At 45.0% G+C, this 18,680-nt stretch overlaps 1 protein-coding gene across 1 annotated transcript in view; it reads left to right on the top strand.

The window, feature by feature from the left end:
• The first annotated feature begins 1,391 nt into the window (after positions 1–1,391).
• Positions 1,392–18,680, top strand: part of doc2b (double C2-like domains, beta) — a 95,941-nt gene continuing 78,652 nt past the window's right edge. The window contains exon 1 of the mRNA XM_034607094.1: positions 1,392–2,112. Coding sequence (XP_034462985.1) covers positions 1,782–2,112 — 331 coding nt within the window. The 5' untranslated portion in view covers positions 1,392–1,781. The remainder of the gene's footprint in view (positions 2,113–18,680) is intronic.

The following is an 18,680-nucleotide window of genomic DNA, read 5'->3' on the forward strand; positions in this document are numbered from 1 at the left end:
AGTGTGTTCCTGATGTGCACGGAACAGATTGAGGGGAAGACTGGCAGGAAGCAGAGAACAGCAGGGAGCAGCTCGGGGGTTCATCACAGGTCTTCATCTTGAATTGAATTATCTTATGAAACTAATAAAACCACCTGCAATGTGCACAGCCCCTGCATTTCAATCTTCCCCCTGAGCTGTAACCTGCTCCTGGCCAACACTAGAGGGCGCTGCACCATCTGTTGACTGTTTGTGAATGAACAGAGGAGCTCCCTGTAAATCTGCAGGGTCACTGAGAGTCGCTCTGTTGTGAAAGGTCTGTTACAGGAGGAGTGTTGAGGATCTGATCGTTTGCTTCAAGGGGAAAAAATCTACTTTGACATATTGTAAATGTAAATAAAATATAATTATAGTTCTGGATTCAAAGCTGCAGGAGAGAACTGCTGGTGTATTAGACTGAAAGGATTCAGTATCCAGAAATGTTCCTAATTGGATGTTTAATTGGATGTCTAGTTAGTAAATTGTGCTTTGATAATTTGTGTTGTTAGTCAGTTTGTAGGACCGGTGAGTGTTGTGTTATTAAAGTGGTGGTTGCCAGATCTGGTACAACTTGTCCCTCTGACCCTCTGAATGAGAAGGTGAAGAGCTGAATGGGAGGAAAATATAGTTTTTAAAACAAAAAGTAAAAGTCTGCAGCTTCACAGATTTCCACTGTGAATAATACATTTAACATTTAAAAACATCCTTTGTAAACTGAGACGTGTAAAGAGGCGTCTTCAACAAAGTCTGAACAGCGGAAAGAGTAAATGAAGAATTCTGTGTTTTTGTCTAAAGTTAAAAGTTGCACAATGCAGGTGCGGCATTAGCTTTTCTGGGGCCCAGGGGTTGATTTAGCCCTCAGTGGCCCCCTCTGAACTTTTTCTCTTTTTGACTTTAAGTTCACTTTGTGTTAATTGAAAACTTCTGAGGTAGATTCCAACGGTGTTTTCAAAATAAAACAATCTAAAAACAAGTGATTTTTCAGTGTTTTGAGTTGATGCGTTTTGAAGGAAAAACTATAACAGTCTGCATGTTGCCTAAAAGACAAATTTTCCAAAACAAACAATAAAAAAATCACTAAGCATCGGTTCGTGGCTCGTTGTCCAGGTGATCAAAGCAGCCGAGGTGCACACACACACACACACACACACACACAAACACACACACACACTCTCTCTCTCTCTCTCTCTAATGGACACGCGTTTGCACGATTCTGGCACCGGCGCTGCGTCTTCCCTCCCACTGACAGATGGATGGAGTTAATATCATAATTAAGCAGCCCAGCCGACGGTTCCTGTTTACCACTCGGTTGCTAGGCAGTGACATCAGCTGATCCCTCCCCTCCTTCCTCTCTAATCCCTCTCCCTCACACACACACTCACTCCACTCGCTCTGCTCTCTCTCTCAGATAGGCAGCGCAGACGTGGGCAGTGTAGGGGTGTACAGGCAGAGGAGAGAGGGTAGGTAGTAGTGTGTGAGTGTGTGTGCGTGTGTGTGTGAGGCTGTCAGACAGCATGGTCTGGGTCTGAGGACAAACACTGGGAGACGCAGCAGCAGCAGCAGCAGCCTCCAGATCTCCATGTAGACCAGTGTGGTGACATCCACAGATCACCTGGACCAGCACCCACCCAGGACGACACCCGGAGAAGCAAGAGGAAGAGGAGGACGAGGAGCAAGGGGAGGTTGGGTCTGCTTCTTTTTTTTTTTTTTTATTTTCTCAGTTTTTCTGGTTTGGGGAGTAGGCTCCGGGCTGGACCGCATGCATGACACAACGCAAAGGCGAGAAACCCACCATCAGCATCCAGGAGCACATGGCCATTGACGTGTGCCCTGGCCCCATCCAGCCCATCAAGCAGATCTCAGACTACTTCCCCCGCTACCCACGGGGCCTCCCCCCTGCTGTGCCCCAGCAAGCGGGCCACGCCGGGCCCCTGCGATCTGCCCTCTCCACCTCCTCGGCCACCGCCACTGGCGAAAGTGACCGACCCAATGAGGACACCCCGGACCGGGCTTGTGCCGGAGCCTCCGCCTCCCCACAGGCCGCCAAGAGGGACGAGGAGCCCGATGTGGAGGCATACGACTCAGACGACTCGAGTGAGTGATGGTCTGCGCTCTCATCCTCATCCCTGTGGTTGCCATGATGTTTTTCCAACATGTCTTCATGTGTGCGTCTGTCCCTTTTAGTCATCCCTCTCCCCTTACTCTCTTCTTACTGCATTTCCATTTTTTTTGCAACCGGTTGCCAGGCATCCCTCCAGCCGTGCGTCTTTGTGGCTTTATCTGTCACCTTGTCTTCTCTCGACTCCACCTTCCATCTCTCTCTATCTCCAATTTGCCTGGTGTGTGTCTGTCTGTGTGTGTGTCTGTGTGTGTGTGCATGTTGTGCGTCTCTCTGCTGCAGCTAACTCTTCTCAGACAGCCAACTGTTGCTGCTGCACAGAATCCACCTCCCCTCCTCCCGCCGCTCGCTCTGCTCTCCTCCGGCTGAAAGGATGATATGTTTGATTGTATCTTCAGCAAATGCATGTGTCTGCAGCAACTGAGTGTGTGTGTGTCTGTGTGTGTCTGTATGTGTGTGTGTGTGTGTGCATACTTCATATCCCCCCTGTGTACAGGGAGCTGAGTCTATACTGTCGATCAGCGTAAGCAGGTTGAATGATTCATGGCTTCTCGGTGAAGCTTCACATTAGTCGCAGTTTTTGCGCTCAGCGGAGTCTGACGCTCATCCACCCGCTGAACTGACGGGTGGCGAGACGGGCAAGTTCCAACTGTGTGAGCTCACTGTTTGTCTGTCGCCGTCTTTTCTGTGTGTGTCTCCAAAGCATAAAGACATGTGCGACTGTGTGTGTGTGTGTGTGTGTGTGTGTGTGTGTGTGTGTGTGTCCGTGTCTGATTTTATCGCAGAGGAGCCATTGCTGAATGTCATGTTACAGGTTTGTGTGGATGAATAATAGCAGGAAATAACAAATGACAGAGCTGGGACTGGATTTCTCTGACAGATGAACTGAGAGTAAATGTGGTGACAAAATAAAAGCTGCTGCATCATTTTAACACACCTCAGGATCCAGGGGATAAATCACAGAGAGAGTGGAGGAGTCTTTGTCGTTTGGAAATCGCCTGCAGCTCACTCAGAGTAACGTGTTGCACGAAAACAGCAAAAAACGCCTCAGCGTCGGTATCAGACTCTAACGACCTCCTCCAGCAGATTCGTTCCCTGTGCACGAGAGGCTTGTGATTGCAGGTTAATGTGTGACAGCAGAAGAGTTAATCTGTGCAGAGCGGTATTGAAGGGGGTGGGGAGGAAGGGTTTAGGCCGTCTCTAATCCAGAACTGGTCAGGAGCAGTGCGTGGGGGGGGGGGGTCGGGCCTGGCAGATGTTGCTCAATGACCTCCGTCAGGGATCCAGGATTTCAGTCCCCGGGGGGAAAAAATAAAGAGATGGCGAGATAGATTCTGTGCAGCTCTCGTTTCGAGAGGCGGCTGCACTGAGATGACTTCCTGAGGGTGTTTGCTGTTTTCAATCAGTCGGCTCTGTCCGTGCATTTATTCAACTTCGCTCCCAATTACACACCAAGATACGATTCCATTTTTATGCACTTTCCTTCACGATCATCTGCTTGTATGTGTATCGTTGAGCCGGGTGAGGGGTGGAGCCTGAGCAGAGCAGGAGGAGCCAGGATGTGACGGATACATTCAGCTGTAGAAATCATGTATTTGTGTTTGTAGTATATTGAAACTTGCCTCAGGCGTCACAGCCAGAAGCTGCTGACGTCTTCGTCGGCATCTTCTACGTGTATAAATGTAATCTTCTGTTTTGTGTCCATCACGTGTTTGAAACGTCGTCCCTCCATCGCTGGGAATTATCTGGATATTTTCCTGCTGTATTCTCACTCTGTAACATTTTCCAGGGTTTTATTCTGGGGCTGTCTGGAAAAAACCCTGGAGAACATCTGCAGCAACCGACTCTGACTGTTACGTTCTCTCATACAGCCCCTCACAGAAAAGCTTGTGAGATCATCTGAAGTTCAGGTTCTGAAAAGCAGGTTCATTTACGTGAAGTACAAGTTGAGTAAAGCTTCACCTCACACCTTCTACACAAAACCCCCTGGAAGCGTTTTCTACCTGTTGCTTCAACGTGCAGCCGAGCATGGAGGAGCTAAACGAAGTATCGCCCTGGGGCTGCTGTCGATCAGGAGGCAGAGAGGAGCGTCCATTAGCCGCGGGGTTGGTGGTTCCCTCCCGGCTCCTCTGGTTCAAATGTGGGCTTCTTGTGCCCCGAGGTTCCTCCTGATGGACGTGCCAGCACCTCTCATGCATACGGGCGACTGAGAGTGTGAGTGAACGGGAATTCTGAAGCACTTTGTCCATTAAGGCACAAAAGCTTTTTTGTTTTTTAAGTGCAGTCCACTTACCCACTGCCACAAGTAAGAGTGAAGGATTCAATCTGCATCTAATGAAGCGTTTGTCAGATCCTCTGAGAGCAGGTGGAACTCAGTATAATCTGTGTGTGTGTGTGTGTGTGTCTGTGTGAGTCTGTGTGTGTCTGTGTGTGTGTGTGTCTCCACTGGTTGTTTCTATGGTCTGAGAAAAAGATTTGATTTATAACGTCAGTAAACATTTTAATTCATGATCTCAATCTCTAGTTTCAAGTTTCCTTCAGAACAACATGACGTTCATTTAGTAAATTAAAGTCAAATAACCATAAAGCACTATTTGCATTGGGACATGGAAATCGTGTGATTGACAGCTCGTACTGTCCAATGGGTGCAGGTGGCAGGTGTAGGTTTCCTTGAAAGGCCCCCCCCCCCTACTTCTCCAAATATGGTAACATCTGGTTTTAAAAAAAACAACCAAGATGGCACTGGACAAGAATCGTGGCTTCAAAACAGCTGCTCACAAACCAATGGGTGACGTCACAGTGGGTTCATGCTGGGGATTGAAGACCAGTGAGTTCACAGGGATCAGAACTTAGACAGACAGATGCAGACCTTTAAAACATCTGGATGTCACATGCTTGTGGTTTTATTCCGTCTCTGAAGCTTCTGAGGTTCATTTGTTTTTCTTGATATCCGTTTCTCTCCAACTTGCCCGACAGTCACGAGATGGTATGAACGTGGTTGAGTGTCTGCAACAGGTGTTGTGATGTCGTGGCGTGCTCTTCGATCACCGTCGCTCCACCAAACTGGTGTTGGTGACGGGTACTTGTCACGGTGCAGGTTCGTGTGTAAACGTCTAAATCTCCTCACAACCGTCCTCCCTGATGATAAGACGCCGGATCATCTGCTCAACAATAGAGATTAATTGTAAATGCAAAGTGTTGGACAGGTAATCCTGTGTGTTTATTACCGGGCCTCACCTACGAGCTGATGTGACTAATGAAGTGCAGGAGAATAAATAAATAATAAATAAATAAATAACAAGTGGCTGTCTGGGTCTGATGCAACGTCCCAAATAATCCCAAGCTGCTGCTGCTGCTGGCGCCGCCGTCATGGGAGTTTGAATAGAAGAAACACAAGGCTTATAAACAACGTGCAGCAGCACACACACCACAGAAGACTGTCAGTAAAACAGGAGCAGCCGGGGGGGGGGGGGGGGCAGCACTTTAATGCTACAGGTGATTCTGTACTTTGCAAATCTCTGAATCAGGTTCGCTGTCAATCTCGTCTCTTTCTTTCTTCCTCCTGGGAAACAGGTGCAATCCGGTCTCAGATTCACTTTCCCAGACGAATGATTAAAAAAGCCAAACATTTTGTACAGACTTGAAATACAAGTCGAGCCTTTTGTATTTGTTTGTTCTATCTTTGATAAGGGAAAGAAAAACTTTGGACTTGAGAACTCAGACAAATCAGTGAATGGTTTCATTCTTTGCAAAATATGTTTGGTGAATATTCATTCTCTGATTCCAAAACCTTGATAAAGCAAACAAATTAAAAAAAGATGAAAGGGAAGGTTGGGTAATTTGTTTCTGTAACACTTTTCTTTTTAATCTTATTTGTTGAAATCCTCTCCACGTCCTCATAGTCATGAATAAATAAAATAGTCTGAAAAGAAAGAATCTGTGGCCCTGACAGGACGGAAATACAGACGACCACGACCACGACACTCGGACCAGATGCACTGATTGGCTGGAGGGACATCGCTGAGGCAGAGGCGATAGACAGAAGGGCGGAGCTTCGATGACAGGGTCGATGTGGGGGGGCGGGACATATATCCCAGATTACCAACCTTATCTTTAAGAAGTTCTGACTCTACAGCAGCACGTCCCTCAGAGTCAGTGACTTTAACTGGACGACAACGAGCTGATAAGAACAGTTTCTCCTGCTTCATCAACTCAAATCTAAAGCTTGAACACACGAGTCACACTCTGACGTGAATTAAGTTAAAAATCTACACTGGAGACTTTTCGTTCTGCTGCTGTGTGAAACAAAGAGGAAGGAACTCACTGCTTCCTGTTGTTTGTGATTTAAAAGAACCAGCGCTGCCCCAAATTGGCTGCTCGCCGTCCTGCGGGACTTGATCCAGTATCTGCGTGCGTCCTCTGGAGGAAGGGTGGGGCTGGGGGATGTGGGGGTGGGGCTGGGGGATGTGGGGGGGGGGGGGGGGGGTGCCGGCGCTGGAGCTCCCTCATGAACCAAATCACACAGGGACGCCTCGGTCCTCGCTAACAACCTGCTGGTTAATCTGCATAACGGCGGCACTTTCTGATTCATTGTGACTAAAACTTGACTCTAATTGAAACGGAAAAGTGCATCAGCCACCCAGCGTCCCTGCCCCCCCTCCCCCCCTGCTTAAAGGGCGTAATCAAAACCAATTGGACGTCCAGATCTCTGCCACATCAATTAATGGTTGTTTACGCCGGGTGTCGAGGGCCACGTCGCCACCGAGGCCGGGGGAACGAGCCGCCGCCACCGGCTGGCTGCTGTGTTTTCAGAGAGATAAGCCTCGGAGCCATATTTGTTGACAGGGCGGTGCAGGGTTGGTTGGGTGGTTGGTTGGATGGAGGAGAGGAGGGGGGGGGGGGGGGGGGGGGGGGGTCGGTTATATATATGCACACACACAGGTCTCCCCCGAGACGTCTTGCTCTGGCAGTGTCTCCTCTGAACCAGAGTGGAGCTCCACTGTTTGCGTGTAGTTGTCAACTGGTGAGACGCCGACAGAGACGGGAGGAAGCGGCTGAAACTGAGCGAACTGCTGCGGCAGGAGAAAGTCAATTAAAGCAGAAAGAAAACACATTTCATTCTTTTTATCGGAGAATGATGGAAGTTTTTTATAAATGTGACTTTTCCTGACATGTTTTGAGAGTTTGACTCTCGGGGGGGATGGAGACAGAGATGTTGAAGATGTGCAGTTATATGATAATTCAAATAATAAATCTGACAGTGGGAAGGAAAACTAAACACAGACAAGAATCAAAACTATTGTGTATTTATAGCATATATATACTTTTGTTATACTAATACATGTTCAACTTTCTTTTTTTATACCAATATATAACCTGTATTCAAGATTTAGTCTGTTTTATATTTAATAATTTTAAATATTACTCATTACTGGTTTCTACCAAACTTATTTTTCAACTTTTCATTTATGTATTTATTATTCATAACCTAAACTAAACTATAGACTGGAAATAGCGTCAGACGCTTCCTCCCACTGTACGAGAATGAAGCCAGAATATCTTGGATATGGTTTTCGGCCATCTTGCGTTTGCAGACGTCATGTGGAGTCGGAATCTGTGCAGCAGGTGGAGCCAGCTGATACGTGAGCTCGACCAATCACGAGTCAGCCTCAGCTGTCAATCATGACCTTTCACCCCCGATTTTTTACAGCATCAAATAACCAATTGAAACCAAACTTATCGGAAACACTTGATGAAAACTACCAAAAGTGACAGAAACCGTCTTTGATAAAAATGTATTTAACATTTGGAGGGAGACAGGGTTCATGACCTTTTCTGCAGCCAGCCACCAGGGGGCGATCAAGAAATTTGAATCAACTCTTTGGAAGCTGTCATATCGTCCATGTTTTTATAGTTTATGGTTGGAACTAATACATTTTCACAGTTTAACATACACAGATTTGATTTTTATTGAGTTTTAAGTGCAGCTGGAATTAAGGATATAATTGTAAATCGTTTTAAAGGTGTAGAGAAAAACACACTGACAAGAGTTTGTACAACATTCAACATTAAATCAAATGTGCTAAGTTAAGCGAGGTCACATTTGGAAATTGTTTTATTCACAAGTTATCTTCACACAAAATGAATCAAACAGAAAGACGTCAAATCAATATTTGCTGTGACTCCCTCACAGTCGTTCAGGTATGCGACAGCTTCTTCTTCTGTGGATTTACCGTCTCAGCGTCTTCTCGTGATCCCTCTGACTCCTCGCGCTGCGATCACGCCTCTTTGCCGGACTTCACCATCTGTTGCAGCTCCAGAAGCTTCTTCTGCGTCCGGCTGTATATTCAGGGTTAATTTTTCAAATGACTTCTGCAGAGTGGCTGAAGTTAATTTTCTCTCTAAGCCGGCGGAATTTCCTCCGCGGCCCAGCGAGGACACCTATCCACAAAAAAAAGCGTTGATAATGTCAGAGGATGAAATGGCAGCGTGGTTTTTTCAGGGAGCGAGAGGAGAATAATAATTCAATATTTTCATACGCACCATTTCATCCCAATTTACTGTGAGAGTACGAGGATTACTGACATCTCTTCATTCTGAGTGAGAGCAGGACTGAAGCAGAGGCCGAGTTTCAACTGAGACAACAAACTCGTTTTTAAAGTGAGGAACGATTCTGCAAAGAAGCAGTTTGGCAGAAATGTGGAAATATTGGAGGACGGAGCATTAAAGACATATTGAAGAATCTAAATTCTGATATTTCAAGAATAAAGTCGTAATTTAATTAGTAAAAAAAACTGTCATAAATATAAAGAACTGTTTTGAATCAGTCTCATTGTTTCGAGTTTTGAGGAAATGCGCAACTTCTTTGAACATCGTGAAGATGTCTTTGTGGTTCTTTATTCAGAATAGAAAGATTAATTTCACAAATTAAGGCTGATTTACTTTTAGTCAGTGTTGTGTTCACACGTGTGATGTTAGGAAACTTAATCTGATTTTAATCTGTGTTTTACTTCTTAACTATTCTGTCACATCTGTTGTTTTGATGAATGTTTGCCACTTGGTTTTACTTTAAAGGTTCAGTGTGTAAGGTTTAGGTGAAAAGGATCTATTGGCAGAAATTGAATTTAAAATAATGCTAGTGATGTTTTCATGGGTATGTTTCATCTAAATTGTACGAATTTATGTTTTCTTTACTCTAGAATGGGCCTTTATGTTTAAATACTTTATTTTTACATCAGGAGCGGCTCCTCTCTACGGAGGCAGCCATGTTTTTTACAGTAGCCCAGACTGGACAAACTAAACCTTTTGAGTTTCTATGACAACTGAAGCTACCCCAGGTTCTCTCTCATATTTGGAAGAGGAGGATGAGGTGAGGGGTATTCAGCTGCAATATGACATTTCACCACCAGATGTCACTAAATCCTACACACTGAACCTTTAATTATGCATGTGTTTACTTATGATATTACATTAAGCTGATGCTTTTAACAAAAGCGACTTACAATGATATATTGTGAGGTGTCCTTGGGCATCTAGAAATACTACGTAAAATAAATAATTATTATTGCAAAAACAATAAACCAAAGATTATTTGAGACTGAGCTGCAAATAAAATTAAGAAATAATTAAAACAAGTATCCAACCAGTGAGCGAATCTCCTAAAAACCCTGTGTATTCCTTTAAGAGCAGAAGAAGAGTGTGTCGAGCCATCTGTTGCCTCTCAGACCAAAAGCCGGTTCCAGACCTCTGCAAAAAAATAAAATAAAAAAAAAATAACCCAGAGCTGCGTCAATCCACTAGTAAACCTCCCCCGAGCCTCGTAAAGCTCAGCTCAATGCAAGGAGTGATTTCAGTGCTGCTGTGCCGGCTGCAGTCCAATCCTGTAATGTGCCTCTGTGCAAGCTGCCATGCAGTAGTAATGAGTCACTGTAGAGTCCCCTGCTTCCTCATGACCAGCCCAGCGACAGACGGACACACTGTCAGTTCACATCCTGGCTTTTTATCGCTGCTCCTGTCTGATGCCGTCGAGTGTTTTTATAAGTTAGCAGCAGTTCGGCCTCTACTCCCACCCCCCTCGTCCCACTAAGCACATTATGCAATGATAATTCCAGCTATTACACAGATCCATTTGGCGTCTGACTGTCGTCGTCGGGGATGGATTTAGTTTGGCTTTCAGTTGGTCACACTTGCCGTTGGATGAGTGTGTTTTTTTTTTAAAATATCGCAGATGATGCTCGGGGATAAAAATCCTCAACCTCAACGGGGCTAAATTAAAAACCCCTGCATCACTTCTGCGCCCACGCAAAGTGATGCATCAACACTTGACTAACTTACCACACCGCTGCACAGAGTGGGCTCGCCGACAGGTCGCCGGTATCAGGTTTTTAGCCTCTCGTCTCTCTGGCGTGAAGCGGGAGTGAGCTGTGGGCGGTGGAATGAGGGCGAACGTTAGAGGATATCTGGTTAGGAAAGTTTAAAGCTTTCAAATGATCCCTTGGGACAAAGATGCACGTGTTCATGTTTACTGTTTTATTGTGTTCCTACCAGAGGGTCAGTTCTTCTCTCCTCACCCTTCACTTGTTCTAACCGCAGCATCGACCCCTGATCATTTTGAGCAGTTTTTACAGCTTCAATAATATCTAGAGTTGTGTATTCTTCCTTGTGTAGTTGCTGCTCTTGTCTCACTACAATCTAAACGTGTGGTTTTCTCAGCGGTTGGGCCTCAGCCATGAATGGAAGAGCTTCTCCTACACTTGTATTTCCTACTCGGCCAAAGATTCTTCCTTTCTTTAACTCCGGTTTGCTCCCCGAGACGATTGCTTGAACTCGAGTTCTTTCAGAGCGTCTGCATCCCACGTCAGTCGGATCGATCGCAGGTCACCGCGCTGCTCCTGTGGACTCCTGGAAGCCGCAGGAGAGGAAGTGCTCAATGAGGAGCACAGAACCTGTGGGCTGCCGGCGGGGCTCGGTGTCGGGGCCCCTGAGAGCAGCGAGCTGGGCTGAGGACGCTCGCTGGGCTCACCTGCACTAATACCAGCCAGGCGGGAGGATTTGCTGGTGTAGGTGTATTGTGTGTTTCCCTTTATTGTCTGCTCAAGTCGGTTTGATTTCCTCCGGGCGGGGGCGGGTGTCTGTCTTGCCAGATGGTCTCCAGACAACTGCAGGCTTAAAGATTATGCATGTAATCTGTGATCACACTGAACTAAGTCACACAGAAATTACATTTCCATGGTAATTATATACATTTTCAAATGGGAGCGGCGGTGACGAGGCCGAGCAGGTGGAAAGAGATGGAATCAGTGTTTGTTATTTAATCTGCCTCTTGGAAAGTGACTGGATTTATCATGTTACCGAGCAACTGATTGTTTTTGTGTTCTGACGCAGCCTGATTACTCCCAGATTTACAGAAGTAATATTGTGTTTAAAGCCAACATGTGTAGACTTTTGAGACCATAGGCTTTAGATTTTTCTTTTTCTTTTTCTGGAGGCACGGAGTGATTCTTGCGAGCTCGCTGCTCTGATCACGTGACCTCCCCTTAATCCTCTGTCACACACACCCTCCCAGTGTGGAGGTCTATTGAAGCTGCAAAGATTTCCCATCTCTCTCCCTCTGCTCGTCCAGGCCTCTGTTTCCCTGCCCGTGGATTCAGCCCCTCCACCTCCGCAGCCTCCACCTGTAGCTCCGACATCATGTCAGCGTGAACATATCTGGGGGAAGGGACGGCGTCTGGAGCATAGAGTATCTGTAATATACAATATACACACATATATATCATATATTTTAATATAATAGAGTATCTCTTATATTCTGCTGCTGTAATAAACATTACGTTAAGTTTGTTTGTAGAAAAAGTAGATAATGGCAACTGTACATTTTAGATTTTTGCAAAAACTATTTGTTGTGGTACTAATTGTGGAAAGGGCATAAATTCAAAATAAAAATTGAAATTCAGAAGTTTGTGTAGTGTTAAGGAAACAAGCTTTGTGACTGTAAGATAAGGCTGAAGTGTAACGTGACTTAAATACGTGAAGCTTCGACTATACAGCATCTTTTTAATCACATATCTTTGCAGCCTCTTCTTCTAACTTAAATTTGACTCCATAAGATATATATATATTTTAAATATCTCGAAGAAAGAGCAATATGTGAAAACTGAGAACTGAATTCTGGGTTTTAGACTAAATTATGACATGACAGATTAATTCAGGTGAAATTAAAATATCAAGCTGCTCTGAATTCATCGAGTCAATATCCCTGCCTCGTTTGAAAGACGGGGTGAAGCTAATGCCACGGAATTGCAAATCAAGCTCTCCTCATTGTGCGGCGTGACATTTAGTTGTCATGTTGTCCATTAAAAGCACATTTCGTATGCGCGCGGTGTTTCCAAAATAAAATAATCATTAGAAATACCATCACAGAGCAGCTTACATAAAAAGGCCCCGTGACTCGTCCGCTCCTGGCAGCAGCGCAGAGTGTGTTTGAGTCATGGTCCGTAGAAACTCAGGAAACCAGGGAAATTTAGATTTTTTTCCCATGAAAGTCCACTTACATCAATACATGTTGGGGCGTTGTTGATGGTGTTACTTTAAACCTCCACTTTGTGTGAGGAGGGCGATGAAGAGGAGTTATTCAACTGGAGCTGCTCCTCACATCAAGAGGAAGAACGTCACGGACCAAACGGGCTTCTTTTTCCTTTTTGTGGTATATTTAAAAAAAACACTTAGCTCCCTTTATGAGATTTTGTAAAAGTATAATAATAATCTGTTAACAGGATTGTGAAAAAGCTTCTAAACTGGTTAAAACCTTGTGGAATGGTGGGTATGGGCCAGGGAAACCGAGAAACCATTAACTTTTAGAGATTTTCTAATCCTGCATAATATATTGCTGTATCGATCAGGAGATTTTAGAAAATTGATTTCTCAAAGGGATGTCCTGTGATTTTTGCCTCTGCCAAGGAGGTTGGTTTTTTGTGTGCGTGTGGTTGTTATTCAGCAGCGTTAAACTAAAACTACTAAACAGATACTGGAACACGTGGTGGAAAGTTGTAATTTGGATCTAGGAAAAGAAGCCATAAAACTTTGGTCCAGATCCGGAGCATAGGGAGGAATATTTATTCACTTCCTTTAACATAGTGAGATGGATCGTTAGCGCATTTGAGCAAACTTGTATTTATCGCTGTTAGGGAAAGTTGTTTTCATTTGCGATTGTTTGTTTCTAATTGAGCGGGATTACGCAAAAACTACTGGACGGATTTCCATGAAACTTGGTGGAAGCATGTGGAGTGCGTCAGGGAAGATCTCATTAAACATTAAGTGGGAGTCACCAGTGATAAATTCCCACAGCGATGATTGGTCAAAGAATCCATTCAAATCCCACCAAGTACAAACTGTTTTGGCTCCAGCTGTTCTGAGCAGCTTCATATTCACACATTCACTTATCGTACTCTGTACATTCTTCTTCTGTCTTGATCTTATCACAGTGACGAGGGATTGATTGATTGATTGATTGATTGATTGATTGATTGATTGATGGATGGATGGATGGATGTTCCCTTTGATTGTCGGAGATGCTTTGAGGTGACGACTCCAGTGTTTCCTTTCCTTTATTCACCCCCAGGTTTTAAAGGGATAATGAAGCAAAGCACTTTAAGCCCTCGTACTATTCTCCAGAGCGTTGCCACCGGGGCAGTCAGCTTGAGTGTGTGTGTGTGTGTGTGTGTGTGTGTGTGTGTGTGTGTGTGTGTGTGTGTGTGTGTGTGTGTGTGTGTGTGTGTGTGTCAGAGAAAATAAAACACATCAATAAGTCTTTAGAATGTAAATCCCCGTGCAGTCTTGAGTGGGAACTCCATCTTTGTAGCAGATCTGCTGTGACACAGAGTGATCGTTTGCTGGATTGATTTCAGAACCTGAAATAGGCCCAGATTCAAACTATAATATGAAAGACCTCCTTCTTCTTTGAATCAGATCACAGCAGCAGAATAATTTAATCATCTGTCTGAATTTTCTTTTTGAAGGCGTCAATCGTTTTTTTATGCTACTTCAGGGTACTTCGCTGTAGAGGGACTTCCTCAGGTGAACCTTTGTGTTGTTGCACGGTCACAGAGATCGGACGGTTACTGTACAACTACTGCTCTCCATGCGAGTGAGTTGTTGTCAAAAACCCTGCCTCCTCCATGTTAGCAGATAGGACGTGGACCAAACTAGAAGGTTTAACATCGAAGACATTTTCAAAGATGGTGATAATGTGTGTTCAAGTGTTTATATTCCTGGTTTCATTGATTATTTGATGATATAACAACGAGGTGAAACGTCACGATTGACAGTTGAGACCGACTCGTGAAGGTTAACAGGACATTTCACGTACACCTTATAATCACGTCATGTCTTCTGTTGGCTGCCAGTTACGGATGTTTTTATCCCTCCAATCCGTGAACATGATTTGAGCCCGAGATGTTTCAGGTGGATTTGCATTGGTGAAAACAACAATTCCCATGATCCCGCGCTGCTTAACGATGCAATCAAACGAGCGGCCCGAAGTCACATAGTGGATTAAAGAGAGCTTTATTTCCCTCCAAAGGAAAGGTCAAGTAGAAGTAAAGTGCACGGAACTCTGAATTGTAGTAGTACAGGACGTGAGTATAACTTTCCACCACTACTTCGAAGTACATTTTATATCACAGAGTGTTAAAAAAACCTGCAGCTCTTCACTCGACTCCACTCGATTAGCATTTGCTCTCATCCCACCTGATGTACATCTTTATTCTACGAAGGACAGCAGCCGAGCAGAAAACCCACACAGCGCTGCACACAATCATTCAGGAGGCAGCTTCCTCACATCACGTCCGAGAACTGACGCTGTGCGTTTCTAAAGGTTCGACTCCCTGCAGGCTCGTCTCTTCTGTCTGTGCTCTGACTCACGACGTCCCTGCAAGTCTCTTTTGTTTATTTTGAATTGTTTTCTCAGTCTTAAAGCTTCGATTCACACACAGTCCTGTCTTCGCTCAGTAGTTTTGCCTCATAGCTGAATATCGATTGTGGAAGCTTAGTGTTCAGCCCTGACTGGTTTCCAGTGAAGTGGGTTGTGGGCTTCTGTGTGACTAAACTTTCCACCGAGGAGATATCGCCTCTCATGGCATCTTTTAAATATCTGAGTCCGAGTCGCCTACTGGAAAACCAGATGAGCTTTTATCGAACAGAGCGCCAGAATCTGTAGGCGGGGAAATGTGACAGAAAGATAAAAATACATACAGGATATGTACAGTTTATGAAGTGTGTCAAACCAAATGGAGAGAACACACACATTTGATTTCATGAATCAGGAGTTGCAGCCTGATTAATGCACAAACTCCCATCTCCTCTCATGTAAACCTCTTCATTCACCAGAGTAGGATTAGAGAATTGTGTAATATGGCGTATGTTTGTCTCAGTTCCCGTCAAGAGTCAAAGCTCGGCCATTAGTGAATGAAATCCACACACACAGTGCATGGCACGTTGCTGCAAAACAGCCTCATCAACAGAAAAATCAATATTTGCGTTGATCACATAATGCCCGTCCAGGGTTTTCCCCACTTCCTGCAGTGACGGTAACAGGAAGAAAACCCACAGACATTAGCTACAGACGTTCAAGCTTTCAGCCGACATTTAATTGTATAATTGAGGATAGAAATGAAGACCTTTCATCAGCTAATGCACTCACCCAGCAGCTCTCTCGGTGTCAGACCCTCATTACTGCATGGGCAGGCTGCGGACCGCATGTGGCCGCCGGTGATAACGTGCAGGAGACTCCAGCGGAGGAGCTGCGGCGTGTGACGCACATAACAAACAGCTGGTTCCCTCCTCAAAGTAAATCCAACTTTGCCTTGATCCAGTTTGCTCCGGTGCGGGGGGGAGCAGCCGACTGCAAGAACATTGAAGTGGGATGAATAGAAGTCCGTGAGTTCGAGGCTCAATCAACTCCAACAAGTGTCATTGACTGTGTTTGCACCAATATTCTGATATTAACCAGATGTAAACATGTTCTGTTACCTTTACCTGAATACAGATTAATGGATTATCAATGGAATTACGTAGACATGAAAACATCTGCAAGAGGTGAAGCCAAATTGGAAAGAAAAAAGCCAGAATCGTAAAAACTGCAGCATCGTACATGAAACTATTTCAGGTTGTGTTTTTAAAGCTGGAAGAATAATGTTTTGATGTAATTATGGAAGTCGTAATCCTACTATACTACTATAATAACGTCTTATTCTGATTAAGGTAAAAGGTTGTAGTCGTGTTGTCCATTTAAACGTAGTCAACGTTCGCAGATACAGATACAACTGAGTCCCTCCTCCCTTCTTGTCCATAATGTTCCTTTAGTTCTTCCTTCTGTCGGCCATTGCATTGACCCGTTTGTTCCCAGTCAAACCTGAAGTGACCTGAACCAACCAGCAGCCGACGGCCTCACATGCACTCAAGCTTTCTGTGTGTGAGGGAATAATTGGCTGTATAACAGAGCAGCAGTTATCTGTGAAAATGTTTCAAGCCCCAGTGTTGTTTACGAGAGCGCAGCAGCCAATCGGAGCCGAGCAGCTATAACGGCTCATCGATGCCGTACGACCGTCTTTGCACTTTTCTGTTATTCAGACACTGTTTCCACCGTATTGACTTTATTTTCTTGTGGCTGTTTTGTGTGTTGACATCATGGACACACTGCACGGGAACAATAACCCTCAGCCTCTCCCTGCACTAATCCAACAGAGCGTGCCCGTGAATGAAAGGACCCCCGAGAGGCCCCTGGAACCTCGGTCAAACAGCAGCGCGCCACCATTGTGCTGCGTTTGGACTTTGTGCGGTGTTTGGTTGTAAAAGGTGTGTGTGTGTGGGGGGGGGGGCAGCTTACCAAGGTGTTGCCGACTCATTAGAGGCAGCAGGATCCGATCAAACCGCACTCGGATCTATACAAGTGGAGCTTTTCACGGAAACAGTAATCTCTGCAGCAGGGGTGGGGGGGTTGGGGACCGGGGAGGGTCGGGGATCGGGGGGGGGGGCAACGCAGCTACACAGCCCGACTGAATCTTTCATATACGACCATTAGAGCCATTTCCTATAATGTGCTTCACCGACAGAAAGAGGTGCAAGGAAACAAAAAACCATTACAATGAAAACACGTCCGTTGAAACACAACCATGAGGGGTTGTGTTACCAGCCGTGACAGCGAGACTGGTATTGTTTTCACACGGGAACTATACCACAGAGGCAGTTCTGAGTACTTTGGATTTTTTTGTTTGCATTTTGAGTCTCTAGGTCAATCAGGCTTTAAACAAAGATGGACGACGCGTCTCCACTTCCTCCCGTTGTAAAACAATAAAGCAAAACTATCCCAGATGTTGGTCATTTGGAGTCGGAGTCTGCGAAGTAGTGATCAGGAAGTTCAACCAATCAAATTCTCAGAAGACAGTTCATAAACAACTTTGCCATTTTTTATTTGGGTGCTTGTCCTTTGTGGCTCAGGAGGAAGAGCAGGTCGTCCATTAACCAGAAAGCCGGTGGTTTGATCCCCGAAAGTGTCCCAGGGCACGATACTGAATCTTAGATTGCCACGGTCGTCAAGACTAGAGAAGCTTGTGGGTTAGTTTCTCCTCTTGATGTTTGTTTCCTAGACTGTAAATAAAGATTAACGAGTCATTCAGAGTGAACGTCAATACACACTCAAGTCACTCTCTGCTGTCAATCATACCATTTCATCCCATGTTCATAAATCAAATAACGAAATTAAACCAAACGCGGATCATGCATCAATGTGATGAATGACCTAAAATGATCAGGTACTTTGTTATTGCAGCCAGCCACCAGGGGGCGATCTAGATGGTTTGGCTCTTACTCTTTGCAGCCGTCATGACGTGCCTCTTTATTTATCATCTTGACTGGAAACGTTTCCTCTCCGTCTGAAGATGGATCGTGTTCACGCTGAGCTCTCTGACCCGCCGCTGGGACCTTTGACTCGGGAATCGAACGTGTAGCTAAAAGGACGAGCATTCATTCCCGCCCGTGCTCCGTCCGTTCAGCCTGTCGAAGGTGCGAGAGAAGCTGATGATGGAGCCGCAGGAGGCTCAGGTGCAGAAAAGCTTTCAGGCTGAGTAAAGTCACCTACAGGCGCCGTGACATTTAGAATCAAAGCAAACGCATTGAGCAGCAGAAACCACGGCTCCTCTTTGTCTGACCGGTGTTGGATTGATTGGTCGGAAACAGGAAGTCACTCTCGTACGTTTCAGGGAAAATCCTATAAAAGGCACTTGTAGATTTTTTTCTATTCTTTTCTTTGTAGTGTAGATTTTATGTTTTGACGTTTATTAGTTGAATTTCCCACCTCGGTTTCCTTGGGAGATATTTAAATATTCATCTGATTTGAGATTTTTCACATTTTATTCCAGCGACTGATCAGTTGGATCGACTCTTCTCATCCTGATGATGTTGAAGCTACAGATCATGTTTTGATCAGGCCACTGATGTGAATCTTAAATTGTCTAATACCTAAATTACATATGTTGACATTGTTCAGCTT

The sequence above is a fragment of the Hippoglossus hippoglossus genome, chromosome 14 (genome assembly GCF_009819705.1).
Source record: "Hippoglossus hippoglossus isolate fHipHip1 chromosome 14, fHipHip1.pri, whole genome shotgun sequence".
Lineage (NCBI taxonomy): Eukaryota > Metazoa > Chordata > Actinopteri > Pleuronectiformes > Pleuronectidae > Hippoglossus > Hippoglossus hippoglossus.